General features: G+C 44.7%; 1 protein-coding gene across 2 annotated transcripts in view; it reads left to right on the forward strand.

Moving 5' to 3' along the window:
* LOC107383449 (contactin-associated protein-like 4) overlaps nucleotides 1-14,466 on the forward strand; it is a 164,854-nt gene extending 150,388 nt beyond the window's left edge. The window contains exons 22-24 of one of the 2 annotated variants that reach the window (XM_054743198.2): nucleotides 10,966-11,184; nucleotides 12,202-12,273; nucleotides 12,881-14,466. In XM_054743198.2, the coding sequence (XP_054599173.1) occupies nucleotides 10,966-11,184; nucleotides 12,202-12,273; nucleotides 12,881-13,077 (488 nt within the window). In that variant the 3' untranslated portion in view covers nucleotides 13,078-14,466. The remainder of the gene's footprint in view (nucleotides 1-10,965; nucleotides 11,185-12,201; nucleotides 12,274-12,880) is intronic. The other variant, XM_070541545.1, reaches the window with a different exon arrangement.
* The last annotated feature ends 542 nt before the right edge of the window (nucleotides 14,467-15,008 follow it).

Raw genomic sequence — 15,008 nt, forward strand, 5'->3', positions numbered from 1 at the left:
TAGTTTTCAGGTCTCTCTGATTTAGGACAGGATTTACCCAACAATTGAGTATCAGCCGGCGTTGAGGTGTGGGAGCGCTGTTCCTTAAATCCTCTGGCCAAGCTGGAGTTAATTGGCTTCAGCTGCAGCTCCCCAACACACTCACCTGCAAACAATGAATGACAAAACACAGCAGAAGACAGCAGAACCATGACAATAACTGTCACAGCACTCCCCCACCCCCCACAAACACATAGTAAAAGCAACGAAAAAGTTTTTCCAAGCCTCACACACAAGCTCCTCGATTTCACTCAAATAGCATTTTCTAGACCTCCGGGTTGTCGTTACCAGTGAAATGTCACAGGGCTGCCAGTATATAGATATGCAGAATATACTTAAGGTCCTTTGCGTTGACCCTCAAGGCAGAATGTGGGTGTGTAGGAGGTGGGATCTGTTCATAAATCATCTCCGCCCACTCCGAGGGTGGGTAGGATTGATGAAGTGAAAATAGCGAGTAACTGTGTGCACGTGGGGTTTCTTAAATACGAACATTTCTTTGCGTAAGTACATTTATTTTGCTGAGCATGAGTAGAGTTTTTGTGAGGATTCTGTGGGAACCATTTCATCTGGGAGAAACATGGATCAGAGACCCAGACCTCAATGGGAAATTTCAAGTCTCTCTTCTGGAAGCACCTTTTAATCCCTCAGGAGGAGCTGAATGGAGTCAACTGGAGGAGGAATGTCTGTATTTCACTTTTATCTCAGTTACCCAACCTCACATTATTAGAAAAAATAATGCATTTAACTTTTATTTATGCTCTAATTCATGCAGGTTTCAATATTATCTCAATGAATAATAACTTTTCAGCCCGTCCACAGGCATAGATCCTACAGTCAGTTTGATCTTGCACTGGTTGGGTGTTTATGCACTCGTTTTTGTGAAGTACCAGCTGGTACACCTCCCCCATCATGTCCTGAACATTAGTGTCCATTTCTTTGCCTTATTGCAAAGAGTCACCAACATCTGGGTCTTTCGGAGCCATAATTTATCCACTTAAGTTCTCATTTCTGGACAGGGAATTGTAAAAGTGTCAGGGTGACAAGAGTAATTGGTCCTGTCATGATTTATTCATGTTGCCTGTGAGCGCTTCCATCAAAGGTTTTCTGAAATGTAAGCTGTGGATAACACGCGGGGCGGAAAGGCCACAGGCTGTGGTCGCAACTCTCCATTAAGACTGAACAGCAGACACACTTTATTCAACAGGAGTCCCTTTGTCATTAATAGCAAAATGGCTCTATTTTTCCCCCTATCGTCATCATAGGAGAACGACAGGGTCATAGTATTTTTACCGGGCGAACGAAAATATGTATTTTACTGGATGCAGGTTTAATTTTAAAATCACTGGATGTTTTGGGAGGTTATTTTTTATTAATACATCTGTTCTCAAGTCAAAAACTTCCAAACACTCTAAAGGTTTTAGAAAATAAATATGGGCTCTTATTTTGGTAAATGAAATGTACCTGCATGAAAATGTTTGTACTTATTTATTTACTCTAATTCTTTGAAAAGTTAAACAGTTTCAAAAGCAAAAGTTTGCTCGTATAGTCCCTGTTTTTTTTAATATATATGAATTAGTCGGGTCAGAAAAATCCAGACCCTTCACATGGAAATGTTAACATCTACGGAGTCACCCATCTTGACTCGCCAACGGGGCAGGCTGTTGTTGATTTAGCGATCAGGAGAGAGCAGAGGACATCTCAGCTAGCGGTTAGCATGAGCGACTCCAACACACAGCAGAACTCCTTCAGGTTTGTGTTAAGCCTGGTTTATGCTTCTCCGTCAGCTCCGCAAGGGACAGACACGCACGGATTGACGGAAGCGTTTTGCTCCCATGCTTCTCCGTCTCCTGGAGAGTGTTGTAAAACAATTGCCTGGCAGGACAACAGAGGGCGTAGCGCTGTTCTGTGGTATCCTCTCATGTATCGGTCCAAGATAGTGTGTTTATATTGTGTTTTTTGTGTATATAAGAGATTTTTAACACAGACATATTTGTCTCTCATTCTCCCACCTCTTCATGCGCTCCCCACCTCTAAACCCACGTTTCCTGTCATTTCCGTCCACAAATAAAACGCTTGCTGCGCATCTTTTCACTCCTCCAGTCACGGGAGAATTAAACGTTCATATTTTTAGAGTTTTTTCGCGAGGTATTCTTCAAGCTTCTCCGTGTCTGCCGCTAGTTATCCTCGGCTCTCTTTCCAATGGCGGCGCTGTAAGCAACAGCGGCGTCCTGACCAATCACAAGCTTGCGTAATCTGTCTCGTTCGACGGATGTTTAAAAAAGTGGGCTCGACTCCGTACATACTTGCGTGCCTGCCGGAGCCCTACCCAAGGACGGATAATGGCGTTGCGTGTCTCCGCACTGACGCAGACGGAGAAGCATAAATCAGGCTTTAGTCGAGGATATAAAACATCAGTGTTGCCTTGTTTACCCAAAAGAAAGGGTAAATAAAGGTAGCAGAAGAGTCGCAGTGCTTTTAGCCAATCAGAGGCATGATGGTCGCATATCATGAAAATTAATGAGTAAGACTCCAAATCCTGCTGTTTTCTGCTTCCCCACTCCCCAGACGACCAACTTCCTGAAACAGGAACATTTTATCCGGAGAGAAGGAATCACAAGCTGTTATTTTATACGAGACCACTGCAGATTTATTTAAAAAAACTAGTGACAGAGTTTAAGATGCTGACCTTTTTAACAGGATTATTACCTTCCTTCAAATAATTGTGCCTATTTTAATTCCATACAAGTCCTCTGCCCTCTGTTGGAGGATCTAAGAACTGTGGGTGGCAAGTGCCAATTTTAATTGTTAAACCACTGCATAAAATGTACAGAATTCCCATATTAATTCATGAAAAGGGATTTTAAAAGTGAAACTAAAATAAAATGGAAACATTTTCATATTTAGGTAAAAATTGCTAAACTTTGGTCATAAATTTTGCATCTTCTTGCATCATCTCGTATCCATGTTGGATTAGTTTGGTGTAAAAACTCAGAATGCACGGCATGCTCATGTCAGCGTGTGACCCTTCATCCCATCTGTCAAACCCAAAGATGACTGGAGTCAGATTAGGATCAGAAAAACAGCAGCAAAGTGGATTTTCTGTCGTTTCCTCCCTACCACCTCATCCATCAGTCTAACTAATGGACCCAGAAGGAGAACATGGAGACTGAAAGAGGGAGAGACGTGATGTAGTGAGGAGCGTGCCGCCTGAGAAGAGCTCACAGGCAGCAGGAATGTTTCCTGCTGCTCTCATCTACATGCAGACGTGTGGAAAACCACAGTCAGCTCTCAGTCATCGGCTCAGACACTGATGCAGCTGTTTACGGAGCCCACGTCGGCCCTAACAGCTGCTGTGAAGGAGTGGAAGTGACTGATGGAGAGAGATAAAACAGTAAAAAGAACAGATAAAGGTGGAGAGTGCTAATTTGTTTTACATAAGGTCATGGATGCAGACGAGAATTATTACAGCTGACATTTATCGGGGGGGGGGGGGGGGGGGGGGGTATTTTGGACCATGAGGAGCATCGTGATCCTTAAATGAAGTCAACACTCTTCCGGCTGTGGCTCTTAGAGGAGTAAACAAACAACTCTACAGAGAGGTGGTTCTTGAGTAAAAAGAGTCCAGAGAACAACAACAAATCAATGTTTCTGTGTATTCTATAACCGTCTTTACTGAAGTTGTCAGAACTGGGTTTGGAAATATCAGCGTAGCACCAAAAGAAAGGAAGTGTGTTTGATTTGTTATTTCTTTGCTGTATTAGTGCCATTTGGCACTGAGTCACTTTTCTGGGGTAGAACTTACAAGGACTTTGGATCTTCAGAATAAACAACACAAATAAACATGAGAGTTCCTCTAAATCCGAGACCACGGTCTTGAATCAGAAAAGGTAGAATGGCTTCTTCAGATCAGGGATGAGGTCTTGCCACAAGCGGAGGACGTATCTCTGGGTCTTGTTCACGAGTGAGGAAAGTTGGAGAGTGAGATCGATTGCCGGATTGGTGCTGCATCTGCAGTGATGCAAATGTTTTACCCATCTGATGTGGTGAAGAGAGTGCTGAGCCAGAAGGCAAAGCTCTTGATTTACCGGTCGATCTATGTTTCTGCCCTCACCTATGGTCACAAGTGACCGTAAGAAAGAGATTACAGATCCAAGCGGCTGAAATGAGTTTTCTCTGCAGGATGGCTGGGCTCTCCCTTAGAGATAGGGTGAGAAGCTTGGTTATCCGGGAGGGGCTCAGAGTAGAAGAAGAAGAAGGAGAAGAAGAAGAAGAAGAAGAAGAAGAAGAAGAAGAAGAAGAAATCATTTCTATAGCGCCTCTAAAGATAAAAATCACGAGGCGCTTCACAAAAACAAAAAATGTAAAAATATAATAAAGAATTTAGAAAATGGTTAAAAATATAGTTAAAATGAGCAAAAAAATAGACAATTGTGAGCAAAATATGTTAAGAAAGAGAGAAGGTGAACAGGAAAGAGGGAAATCAGTGGTTCCTGAGGAAGGTGGAATAGGTGGGGAGAGCAGAGTAAAGAGAGAGTGGTGAAGTAGGTCATACAAAAGCCAGTTTGAACAAGTGAGTTTTCAGCTGCTTTTTAAAGGAGACCACTGAGTCCACTGATCTCAGGCTCAGGGGAGAGAGTTCCAGAGTCTGGGGGCCACAGCAGCAAATTATCTGTCACCTTTGGTCTTCAGCTGGCCTTGCACAACCAGTAGGCTTTGATCGCTGGACTTCAGGGACCTGCTGGGGGTGTAGGGACTAAGAAGATCACCAATGTAAGATGGTCCTTGTCCATGTAAGGCCCTATAGACCAGAACCAGGATCTTGAAATGACTCCTGAAGTTGACTGGCAGCCAGTGAAGCTGGAGGAGAAGCGGGGTGATGTGGGTGTGTTTGGAGGACTTGGTCAGAAGCCGAGCACAGGCATTCTGAACCACCTGTAGACGGTTCAGGGAGGTTCTGCTCAGACACGTGAAAGGGGAATTGCAGTCTAAGCGTAAGGAGATGAAGGTGTGGAGAACAGTCTCAAGTTCAGAGCAGGACAGAATGGGACTCAGCTTAGCAATGTTCCTTAGATGGAAGAAGGAAGAGCGAACAAAAGAACTGACATGAGAATCCAGGGTGAGAGCTGGGTCAAAGGTCACGCCAAGATTCCTGATGGAAGGTATGGTGTGAGAAGCAGGCTGACCAAGAGTGTCACGGTCTGCCCCTGCCTCCCTGACTGTGTCTCTCTCCTGCCCTTGATTAGTCCTTATTGTTTTCACCTGCCGCTTGTTTACCTGCCCATGTGTTCCTCATTTGCCCTGTATATTTATACCTCCCTCCTTGTATCAGTCTTTGTCAGATCATTGTAGTTTTTTGTCATTGTTGTCTTGTACTGTTCATTCCTGTTCCACCATTAAAACCATTTTACTTTACCTGAAGCCTGCATCTGTACCTCCTGATCTGCTCCACCACACATGGTCCATCATCTCCACGCCCGCAACGTGACAGAATGATCTGACCAAAAACCTGGACCTGTGGTGAGCTCTGAAACATCTCCCTGGAGGATTGTTTTTTTCTTTTTTCTCCGTTTAGCAGAGGGAGATTCTGACTCAAGGGTTTTTGGCGCATCCTACCTGTTCCCGGGGTGGTCGAACCCCTTCTCCTCTCCTGCTTTCTGCCCCGTCCTGTTTTTTCCAATGGAAGCCGAGGATCCTGGAGTTTTGATGGATGTAAAAACCCCTACGCACGCCAGCGTTCTCCGGGGTGGAAGGGCTGGTCTTCCCGCTCCATGTCTGCTTCCCTTCACTCGAGCCTCCGCCAATGGACCCAGCGTATCGGGATGTGCACCTGCTCAGACCGTATGTCGAGCACCTGCCGCCGAGCTGGGTTTTCTCGCGTCGCTCCTGCAGTACACTAACTTCCTGGTCCACGCCTGCGGGGCCTACGACTGCAGGTCCTCCATGCTGCAGCCTCTTCTGAGTTCCGCCTGCTGCTGCAGCCTCTTCAGGGTCCCACGCCTGCTGCTGCAGCCTCTACTGGGTCCCACGCTTGCTGCTGCTGTCTCTACTGGGTCCCACGCTTGCTGCTGCTGTCTCTACTGGGTCCCACGCCTGCTGCTGCAGTTCCTACTGGGTCCCACCCCGGCTGCTGCAGTTTCCAGGTCCCGTTCCAGTTTCTGTTCGTGTCAAGTGTTCCAGTTTCTGAGCGTCCTGTCGAGTTCCAGTTGTCCCGTGCCTGCTGCTGTCGAGGTCCAGCGCCCAGCTGTCGAGTTCCAGTGTCCCGCACCCGCTGCTGTCGAGTTCCAGAGACTGAATTCCCAACGTCAAGTGTTCCAGTTCCCCAAGTCAAGTGTTCCAGTTCCCCGAGTCAAGTGTTCCAGTTCCTCGAGTCAAGTGTTCCAGTTTCCGAGTGCCCTATCGCGTTCCAGTTGTCCCGCGCCTGCTGCTGTCGAGGTCCAGTGTCCAGCTGTCGAGTTCCAGTGTCCCGCACCCGCTGCTGTTGAGTTCCAGAGACCGAGTTCCCGAGTTCAAGTGTTCCAGTTCCCTGAGTCAAGTATTCCAGTTCCCCCGAGTCAAGTGTTCCTGGTCCCCCGAGTCAAGTGTTCCTGGTCCCCCGAGTCAAGTGTTCCTGGTCCCCCAAGTCAAGTGTTCCTGGTCCCCTGAGTCAAGTGTTCCTGGTCCTCCGAGTCAAGTGTTCCTGGTCCCCCGAGTCAAGTGTTCCTGGTCCCCCGAGTCAAGTGTCCTTGGTCCCCTGAGTTAAGTGTCCCTGGTCCCCCGAGTCAAGTGTCCCTGGTCCCCTGAGTCAAGTGTCCTGGTCCCCCGAGTCAAGTGTCCCTGGTCCCCCGAGTCAAGTGTCCCTGGTCCCCCTAGTCAAGTGTTTCCTGGTCCCCCGAGTCAAGTGTTTCCTGGTCCCCCAAGTCAAGTGTTCCTGAGTCTCCTGTGTTATGTGGCTTGTGGGCGTTTGGTATCTGCCCCTTGGGGGGGGGGGGGGGGGGGGTACTGTCATGGTCTGCCCCTGCCTCTCTGACTGTGTCTCTCTCCCACCCTTGATTAATCCTTATTGTTTTCACCTGCCCCTTGTTTCCCTGCCCATGTGTTCCTCGTTTGCCATGTGTATTTATACCTCCCTCCTTGTATCAGTCTTTGTCAGATCATTGCAGTTTTTTGTCATCGTTGTCTTGTACTGTTCGTTCCCGTTCCACCATTAAAACCATTTTACTTTACCTGAAGCCTGCATCTGTACCTCCTGATCTGCTCCACCACACATGGTCCATCATCTCCACACGCAACGTGACAAAGAGAGTCTCTGACTTTGGGAACCAGCTTGTCTGGGGCACAGATGAGGATCTCAGTCTTATCTTCATTCAGCTGTAGAAAGCTCCCAGCCATCCAGATTTTGATAGAATCTAAGCAGGTGTGTAACAGCAGCAGCTTAGACATCTCATGGGGCTTAAAGGAGATGTACAGTTGGATGTCATCTGCATAAAGATGGTAGGAGATTCCTTTGAAGGAGCTCAGGATGTGCTGAAGAGGAAGCAGATAGAGGAGGAAGAGCAGAGGCCCCAGCACAGAACCTTGTGGTACACCATGGGTAAGGGAGGTGGTGGAAGGCATAAACTTGGAGACGGCCACAGAAAAGGAACACTCAGAAAGATAAGAGGAGAACCACTCCAGAGCAGTTCCTCATAGGCCTACCCAGTCTCTCAGCCTCTCCAGTAGCAGGTGATGGTCAACAGTGTCAAAGGCTGCAGTCATATCCAGCAGGACCAGAACAGAACAGTCCCCTGCATCACTGAGTCAGAAGTTCATTAGAGACGCCAAGAAGTGCTGTTTCAGTAGAATGAGCTCTACGAAAACCTGACTGTAAGCATTCGTAGATGTTATGTTCATCAAGTGCAGCTGTGAGTTGTTAAGCCACAACCTTTTCCAAGATCTTGGAGATCAACGAAAGTTTAGAGATGGGTCTGAATCTGCTATGGAGAGAGGTGTCAAGACTCGTTTTTTTAAGAAGCGGGTGGATTACAGCATTCTTAAAGTAAGCAGGGACCTGACCAGAAACCAGAGAAGCATTAATTATAGAGAGCACGCTGGGACCGATGGACTGAAAAGCACTTTTAAACAAAGATGAGGGTAAGATGTCGAGGGGGCATGCAGAGGTCTTCATAGAGTTAACTAGTTTGGTAAACTCAGGCAAAGAAACAGGAGCAAAGCTATCTAGGATGATAGGCCTGGTTGGAGTCGGGAGAGGCAGCGATAAGTCTGAAGGAGAGATGCTAGATCTAACCTTATTGACTTTGTCCACAAAGAAATACAGAAAGTTCTCACAGTCTGCAACAGAGTGGATGGAGGCTGTAGGAGAGGCAGGAGAGACGATGCTGCTGATGGTGTTAAACAGCACCTTGGGGTTCCCTTTGCTGTGGGACACCAGGTTGGAAAAATAGGAAACCCTAGCGTCTCTGACTGCAGAGGTAAAGGATGTCAGAAGATCCTTTAGGTGCAGAAGATGGACGTGGAGATGGGTTTTCTTTCACAAGCGCTCAATTTTTCTGCATTGGCACTTTAGGCGGCAAAGGCTGTCATCAAACCAGGGAGTAGGGTTCACTGCAGGAACTGATCTGGTTCTGACAGGACAGATGTTGTCCAGAATGGAGAGGCAGTGCTCATTAAACTGAGAAGTTAAGGAATCTGGGTCATTATCAGAAGAACAGGGTGGATCAAAAGCAGCCGAAAATTGCTAGCTGTGCTCTCATTAAGAAAACAAGAACTAACCATACAGCAAGCAGGAGGTGGGGACGCAGAAACTGACAAGTTAAAGAAAATGCAATGGTGATCTGAAATATAAACATCCTCAGGACAAACACTGTCAGCATTTAGACTCAGGGTAAAAACAAGGTCTAGAGTGTGTCCCCTGGTGTGTGTGGGGCCAGAAACATGCTGGGTAAAGCTGAAGGAGTCCATAAGGCTGAAAAAATTCATGGCAAAGTGATCAGAGGGATCGTCAACGTGAATGTTAAAATTGCCAACAATCACCAGCCTGAACAGCTTCACAGTGGAGGATAGAAAGTCACTAATCTCCTGAAGAAAAGAACTATTTGGACCAGGTGGACGATAGACCACAGTACAGTAGAACGGGTCCTTACGCCCGACGTTAATCAGCTGCAGTTCAAAGGAAGCAAAGTGACCAGAGGTTGTAGAGCTACATGGAAGATGGACTCTGAAAACAACAGCTTGGCCTCCACCATGACTAGAACCCCAGAGCTGGCTAAGAAAAGAATAACCACTCGGGCAGAATTCAATCAGACCAGAATAATCAGATGTTTGCTGCCAAACTTCAATCAGAAACAGAAAATCCAGGTTTTTAGAGAGAATTAAATCATTGAGCAGGAAGGACTTTTTGTTAACAGAGCAGGTATTTAATAGAACCATGCTGAGTGAGGTGGAGGAATCAGAAACTACAGAAACAGCTGGAGTTAGTGAACATAAATTAGCAGGGTTAGATCCACGGTGTTTCTAAACCGCTCAAGTCACCAAATAAAGGAAAAGAAGCTAGAAGATCACGCATTTGTTTACTAGATAAACCACGCTTTAAGAGAAGTCTCATTCTCACCTGGATTCCTGCTCGTTTACCTCTTTTCCTCCGACATTTTCCCAGAACCGGATAAACATCACTGGAGGCGCCCTGGTTAGAATTGTTGTTTGGCTCCGGGCCAGTGCGCCACTCAGATGGACCTGCTGCTCCTCCACATCAAGAGGAGCCAGTTGAGGTGGCTCGGGCATCTGGTCAGGATGCCTCCTAGACGCCTCCCTGGTGAAGTTTTCTAGGCACGTTGAACTGGGAGGAGACCTAAGAGAGACCCAGGACATGTTGGAGGGGCTATGTCTCTCCGCTAGCCAGGGAACGCCTTGAGATTCGCCCTGGGCTGGTTCTCTCAGCTTGCTGCTGCCCCCGCGGTCCGACTCTGGATAAGCAGCTGAAAAATGGATGGATGGGCGGATTGTTCATCTTGTTTTAAGCTTCAAGTGGTATGTTCCTGTCCCAGGTGTGTGTGACCAGAACCAAGTTGGATGTTTCAGGCCTTTATTTGTTATAATTGTGTTGCTCATGGCTCTCTTATGAAAAAAATCCTATTTCAAAATCTCAGAAAATTAGAATATGGTGAAAATGTTCAATATTCTAGACTCAAAGTGTCACACTCTGATCAGCTAATGAATCCAAAACACCTGCAAAGGGTTCCTGAGCCTTTAGATGGTCTCTTGGTCTAAGCTGGATTACTGACATAAATAGATTTTTGCACCATATTCTGAGCTTCACCTGTACTATACATCCCCTAGCTGGTCACAGGTAAGGGAGTGGAGTGTAAACAGCTGGTCTGCACCTGTGTATCATTCATCCATTCACAAACTGATGCTGATGAGCTACAGTGTAGCCACAGAAACCTGTGACGCAGTGACAGAGGCGAGGCTGCTGATCACGGGCTCCACTGGTCCCTCCGACCTCTACCAGCAGGTCATATAGGGTTAAGTGTCTTGCCCAAGAACACAACAGAATTCTCTACAGGGAGCCGAGATTGAATCGAATTTTATTTTTAGGTTTGATTAATTAATCACATATCATGATTAATTATTCTTATGACAGCACCAGTGAAAGTGGCTACTATGAGTTTTCCTGATTTCTGTGGGAATCTTTAATCATCCAGTTCACAAACATCTCAGAAAAGGATTGGGGGGCTGATCTGATGTGTAGCTACATGCTTTTGTAAGGAGACCAAATCTGACTTCTCATTGAGATACGATTAAATGCTGAAAAACTTTGTTACGACTAAGAACCAACCAACCAAACACTATTACTAACCCTATTAGGACCAAATTGTTGCATCATCTTTTTACAAATGAAAGGTGACAAAACAAGGTTCTAATATAATTCCCATTCTCCTGTTGCCTCTGCAGAGTCTGATGATTTAGATCCACATTTGACTCGGGTAGCATCTCTTGGTTTTACTGGCTGTCTGTCGGTGGTCCAGTTCAACTCCATCAACCCCTTGAAAGCTGCTCTGCTCCACCCGGACTCCAGCCCCGTCGTCATCACTGGACCTTTGGCGCAGTCCAACTGTGGCTCTCCAGCTTCGGCCAATCCTTACACAATGGAAACCACGCACCATCTTTCAGGTCCGTTAGGTTTGGAATGGGTTTGTTATGACTTGCCTTTGATCGTTTTTATGACATGTGTGTTTTTAGAAATTTGGTTTTCATTTTCTGCTCTAGTTTTGTTAAACGTGGAAGTTCATTGTTCAATATTTCCACACAATCTGTGATGGAAAAGTCAGATATTGCCGATTCTAAACCTTTAGGTCCTAGGCCTTTTTTCTTTGGGCCCTGGCACCTCCCAATTGGGGGCCTTTGGAGTTTCATGTCTAAAGTGTCAGTGATTGTTTGCATTCCCCGAGCACAGCTACAGCTACAATCAAAACAGTTTAGATTGTAAACAAAGCAATTTTTGGTTTTTGATACATTAAGACAAAATAATACTTGAACTTTATTTTAGAAGAGCTGCCCTGTGTGAAGGTGTTGACAGGATGGAGGTTCTGAGTTTCATTTAGGAAATTTAGTCAATTGTTTTATTTATTCCAGGGGTCCTCAACTAGATTTGTTCAAGTTTTCTTTTTTTCAGCAAAGGTCAGATGATTTTCTAAAATAAAGTTCAAATATCATTGTATCTTAATTGATTACAATTTAAAATGGCCTTGGCCATCTGGGCTGTTTGATTGTAGTTTTAGTTGTATTTGGAGAATGTGGACAGTTGTAGATGTTTAGGACATGAAACTTTAGAGGTCCCCCACTGGGGGGCGTTAGGGTTAAACAGGCTAATCTGAGGTTCATGATAAAGATCAGATTACGATCCTTCTCATCACACGTTTGTCCACCAGCAATGGACTCTTGATCGTGTGTCTCCTTTATTTGCATTAGAGTGGTGAAAAGCTTTATTTATGCTGAATACTTGATTCCTTTGGATTTGTTCTAATACTGTTTTTGAAGCTTCATTCTGATCATTCTGGTTGATGCATCTTCTTTTACTTTTATATTCCCGTCTTCCTTTTTTGTTCCGCTCTCAGGATCTCCTGTGCATGATTCCTACATTTTTGTGCTTATTCGCTTTCCATCTCTTTCCTCCCCTTTCTGCTGTAGACCAGTCTGACTCAGTGGGTTCAGGTCAACCTCTAGTCAATGCCTTCAGGACCGACTCAGCTCTGATCGGAGGTACTGAAGCTTTTCTGTCTCTCTTGCCGGTGTTGTCTTTTCTGTTTCAGCCCTTTCTGTTATCAAAGTCAAGCACTTTACCTTTCATCTGTCAGATATGAAGCTTTTATGGACTGTTTTAAATTTACAAAACAAAGTTTAAAGGATGAGTCAAGGTTAGACGGATTTTGGATGTGCAAAGCAGGAGTCCATTTACAGTTTGAATCTCCCCCAGCACAGATTGATTTAGCGTGGAGACTTAAAAGGTTCGCTCTGTAATTGTGTAGATAAAAAAAGACGGTAAAACTCAAAAAATCATTTCAAAATGTCCATTAAGCCTTTTGGCGCTCAAAGGGTAGCTTATCTAATTAAACCCACACAGAAATTTGTTGATGAGAAAACTTTTGCAATTATAGGTAAAATAAAAACAATGCATGGTGACATTATGATGCTTTGCAGCATTAAATTGGTTTCAGTTTGAAATAAAACATAAAAACCAGCTTTGATGTTTTCTAAAGTAAAATAAATGAACCTGATTTAGGAATATAAAAGAATAAATTTGAATTCAACATCTAACTGTACTACAGATTATTTCAGACACCTCATTTCATAAATACTCTTATTTCAGGTGTCATAGCCGTCGTCATCTTTGTGATTGTGAGTGCTCTGGCCGTCACGGCTCGGTACCTCTACCACAGGAAAGACACGTATCGGAACCAGGAAGGGAAGCAAGTCAAACAGGAGGACAGCCCAGATTTTCCCTTCAACAACCAGATGGACTCCCAGAACCGCTCTACGGAAAGCACAAAGGAGTATTTCATCTAGGAGGAGGTCTGCTGATGTTTTAACATCGGATGTAAAGCCGGAGCGCTCCGAGACCCTTCATGACTCAGGAGCCACTCAGACTCTCCTCTGGCGAAAGTGGCTCATCTGCTGTGAAAGGAGAAACATTCGGTGTCATATTTCTGTTGCTTTCCTATAACTTGTGAATCTAACAGGCAACAGCGTTGGACTCCGAGGTGCTTCTACATGCCTCAAAAACTGTGAATATTCAAAATTGTAACGTTGGATTTGTGTTTGCAGCGATGTCTGACTGTCTCTTTGTTAAACTGAGATTTTAAAATATTGAAGGTGTTGATAATCTTTGTACGGGAGGAAAAGTAAAGCTTCTTCTCCTTCGTCAAAGCACGGAGAGGATTTCCTGATTGGCAGCACCTCACTGGAAGGTTTCACAAACCAGACGTGGATATTTTATCTCGTCTTTTAAGTTTTCCTATAAATTTTTATTTCTTTCCAGTACAAATTTTGTTTTTGACATCATGTGACTAAAATAAAACTAGAATTAGAGAATTTGAAAGATAAATTTTACTCTGAACCATCAGGTGACTAAGTTCATTTTATTTTTTTTATTTTTTTATAAACCAAATTCCCAGAATTGGCTTTGATCCGACTAGCTGTTGAGCTGATATTTCGTTATTCTTCAGCAATTCAAATATTCCCGTAAATGAAGTATTTCTCAGCTTCAAAGTCAGATATTTCCCTCTGAAGAACAACACTGTATCTGCTGGATTTGTGGTTGTTTTATGTCAGAGACCATTTTCACCAAAACTGCAAGTTTCTCTTTACAAAGAGTCAAAATGAAGTTAGTCTTTTTAATATGTGGCAAAGACATTGCCTGGACAAAAAATAAAAGTCACCAAGCTTCACCAGATTTATCTCCATCCAATGTTGCATTAATGTGTCAACATCTTGCATTGATGATGGTAGAGTCTGGCTGCTGCACAAAGCCTTCTCCAGCATATCCCAAAGACTCTCAGTGGGGTTAAGGTCTGGACTCTGTGGTGGCCAATCCATGTGTGAAAATGATCTCATGCTCCCTGAACCACTCTTTCACTATCTGAGCCCGATGAATCCTGGCATTGTCATCTTGGAATAAGGCCGTGCCATCAGGGAAGATGGAATAACCTGGTCCTTCTGGATATTCAGGTAGTCAGCTGACCTCATTCTTGGAGCACATCCTGTTGCTGAACCTAGACCTGACCAACTGCAGCAAGCCCAGATCATAGCACTGCCCCCACAGGCTTGTACAGTAGGCACTAGGCAGGACGGGTGCATCACTTCATCTTCCTCTCTTCTTACCCTGATGCACCATTACTCTGGAACAGGGTCCATCTGGACTCATCAGACCAGTTTTTAATAAAGCGTTGGACAGTTCTTAGCCCAGTTTTAGTCGTTTCTGCATCTCCTTAGATGCTTTCTCTGCTTGATGCCAAAGATCTGACCCTTCTCACACAGACTAACATCTTTTCCACGACCACCAGATGTGTCTAGGTTGTTTAAGACATGAGAAGCAGCTCATTTCACCAGTTGGGTTAAATAACTTGTTGCAGCTGAAAGATAATCCCCCTGCAGTAATTATCCAATAGGACACTCCTACCTGTTTGCTTAGTTAAACCCAGGTGGTGAGTTTTTTTTTTTTTTTTTTTGCTGCACACTGTAAAAATAAAACATGTAGTTCTTCACTAAATTTAACTTTCTTGCAAAAAAGTTCTTTACATGTGAATAATTTACAGTCTGGTACAGTTATGTCACCAGTGAAGCTGTTTTTATGGCAGTTTTATGTAGAAAAACCAATTCTGGTGGATTTGGAGCAAATTTGCACAGTTTAACAAGCTATTAGCTCAGCATTAAAATCACTGGAGTTTAAACCGTTTTTGTCATGTTGAGGGTGGTGGAGATGATGGACCATGTGTGGT

This window comes from Nothobranchius furzeri, chromosome 11 (assembly GCF_043380555.1).
Source record: "Nothobranchius furzeri strain GRZ-AD chromosome 11, NfurGRZ-RIMD1, whole genome shotgun sequence".
NCBI classification, from domain to species: Eukaryota; Metazoa; Chordata; class Actinopteri; order Cyprinodontiformes; family Nothobranchiidae; genus Nothobranchius; species Nothobranchius furzeri.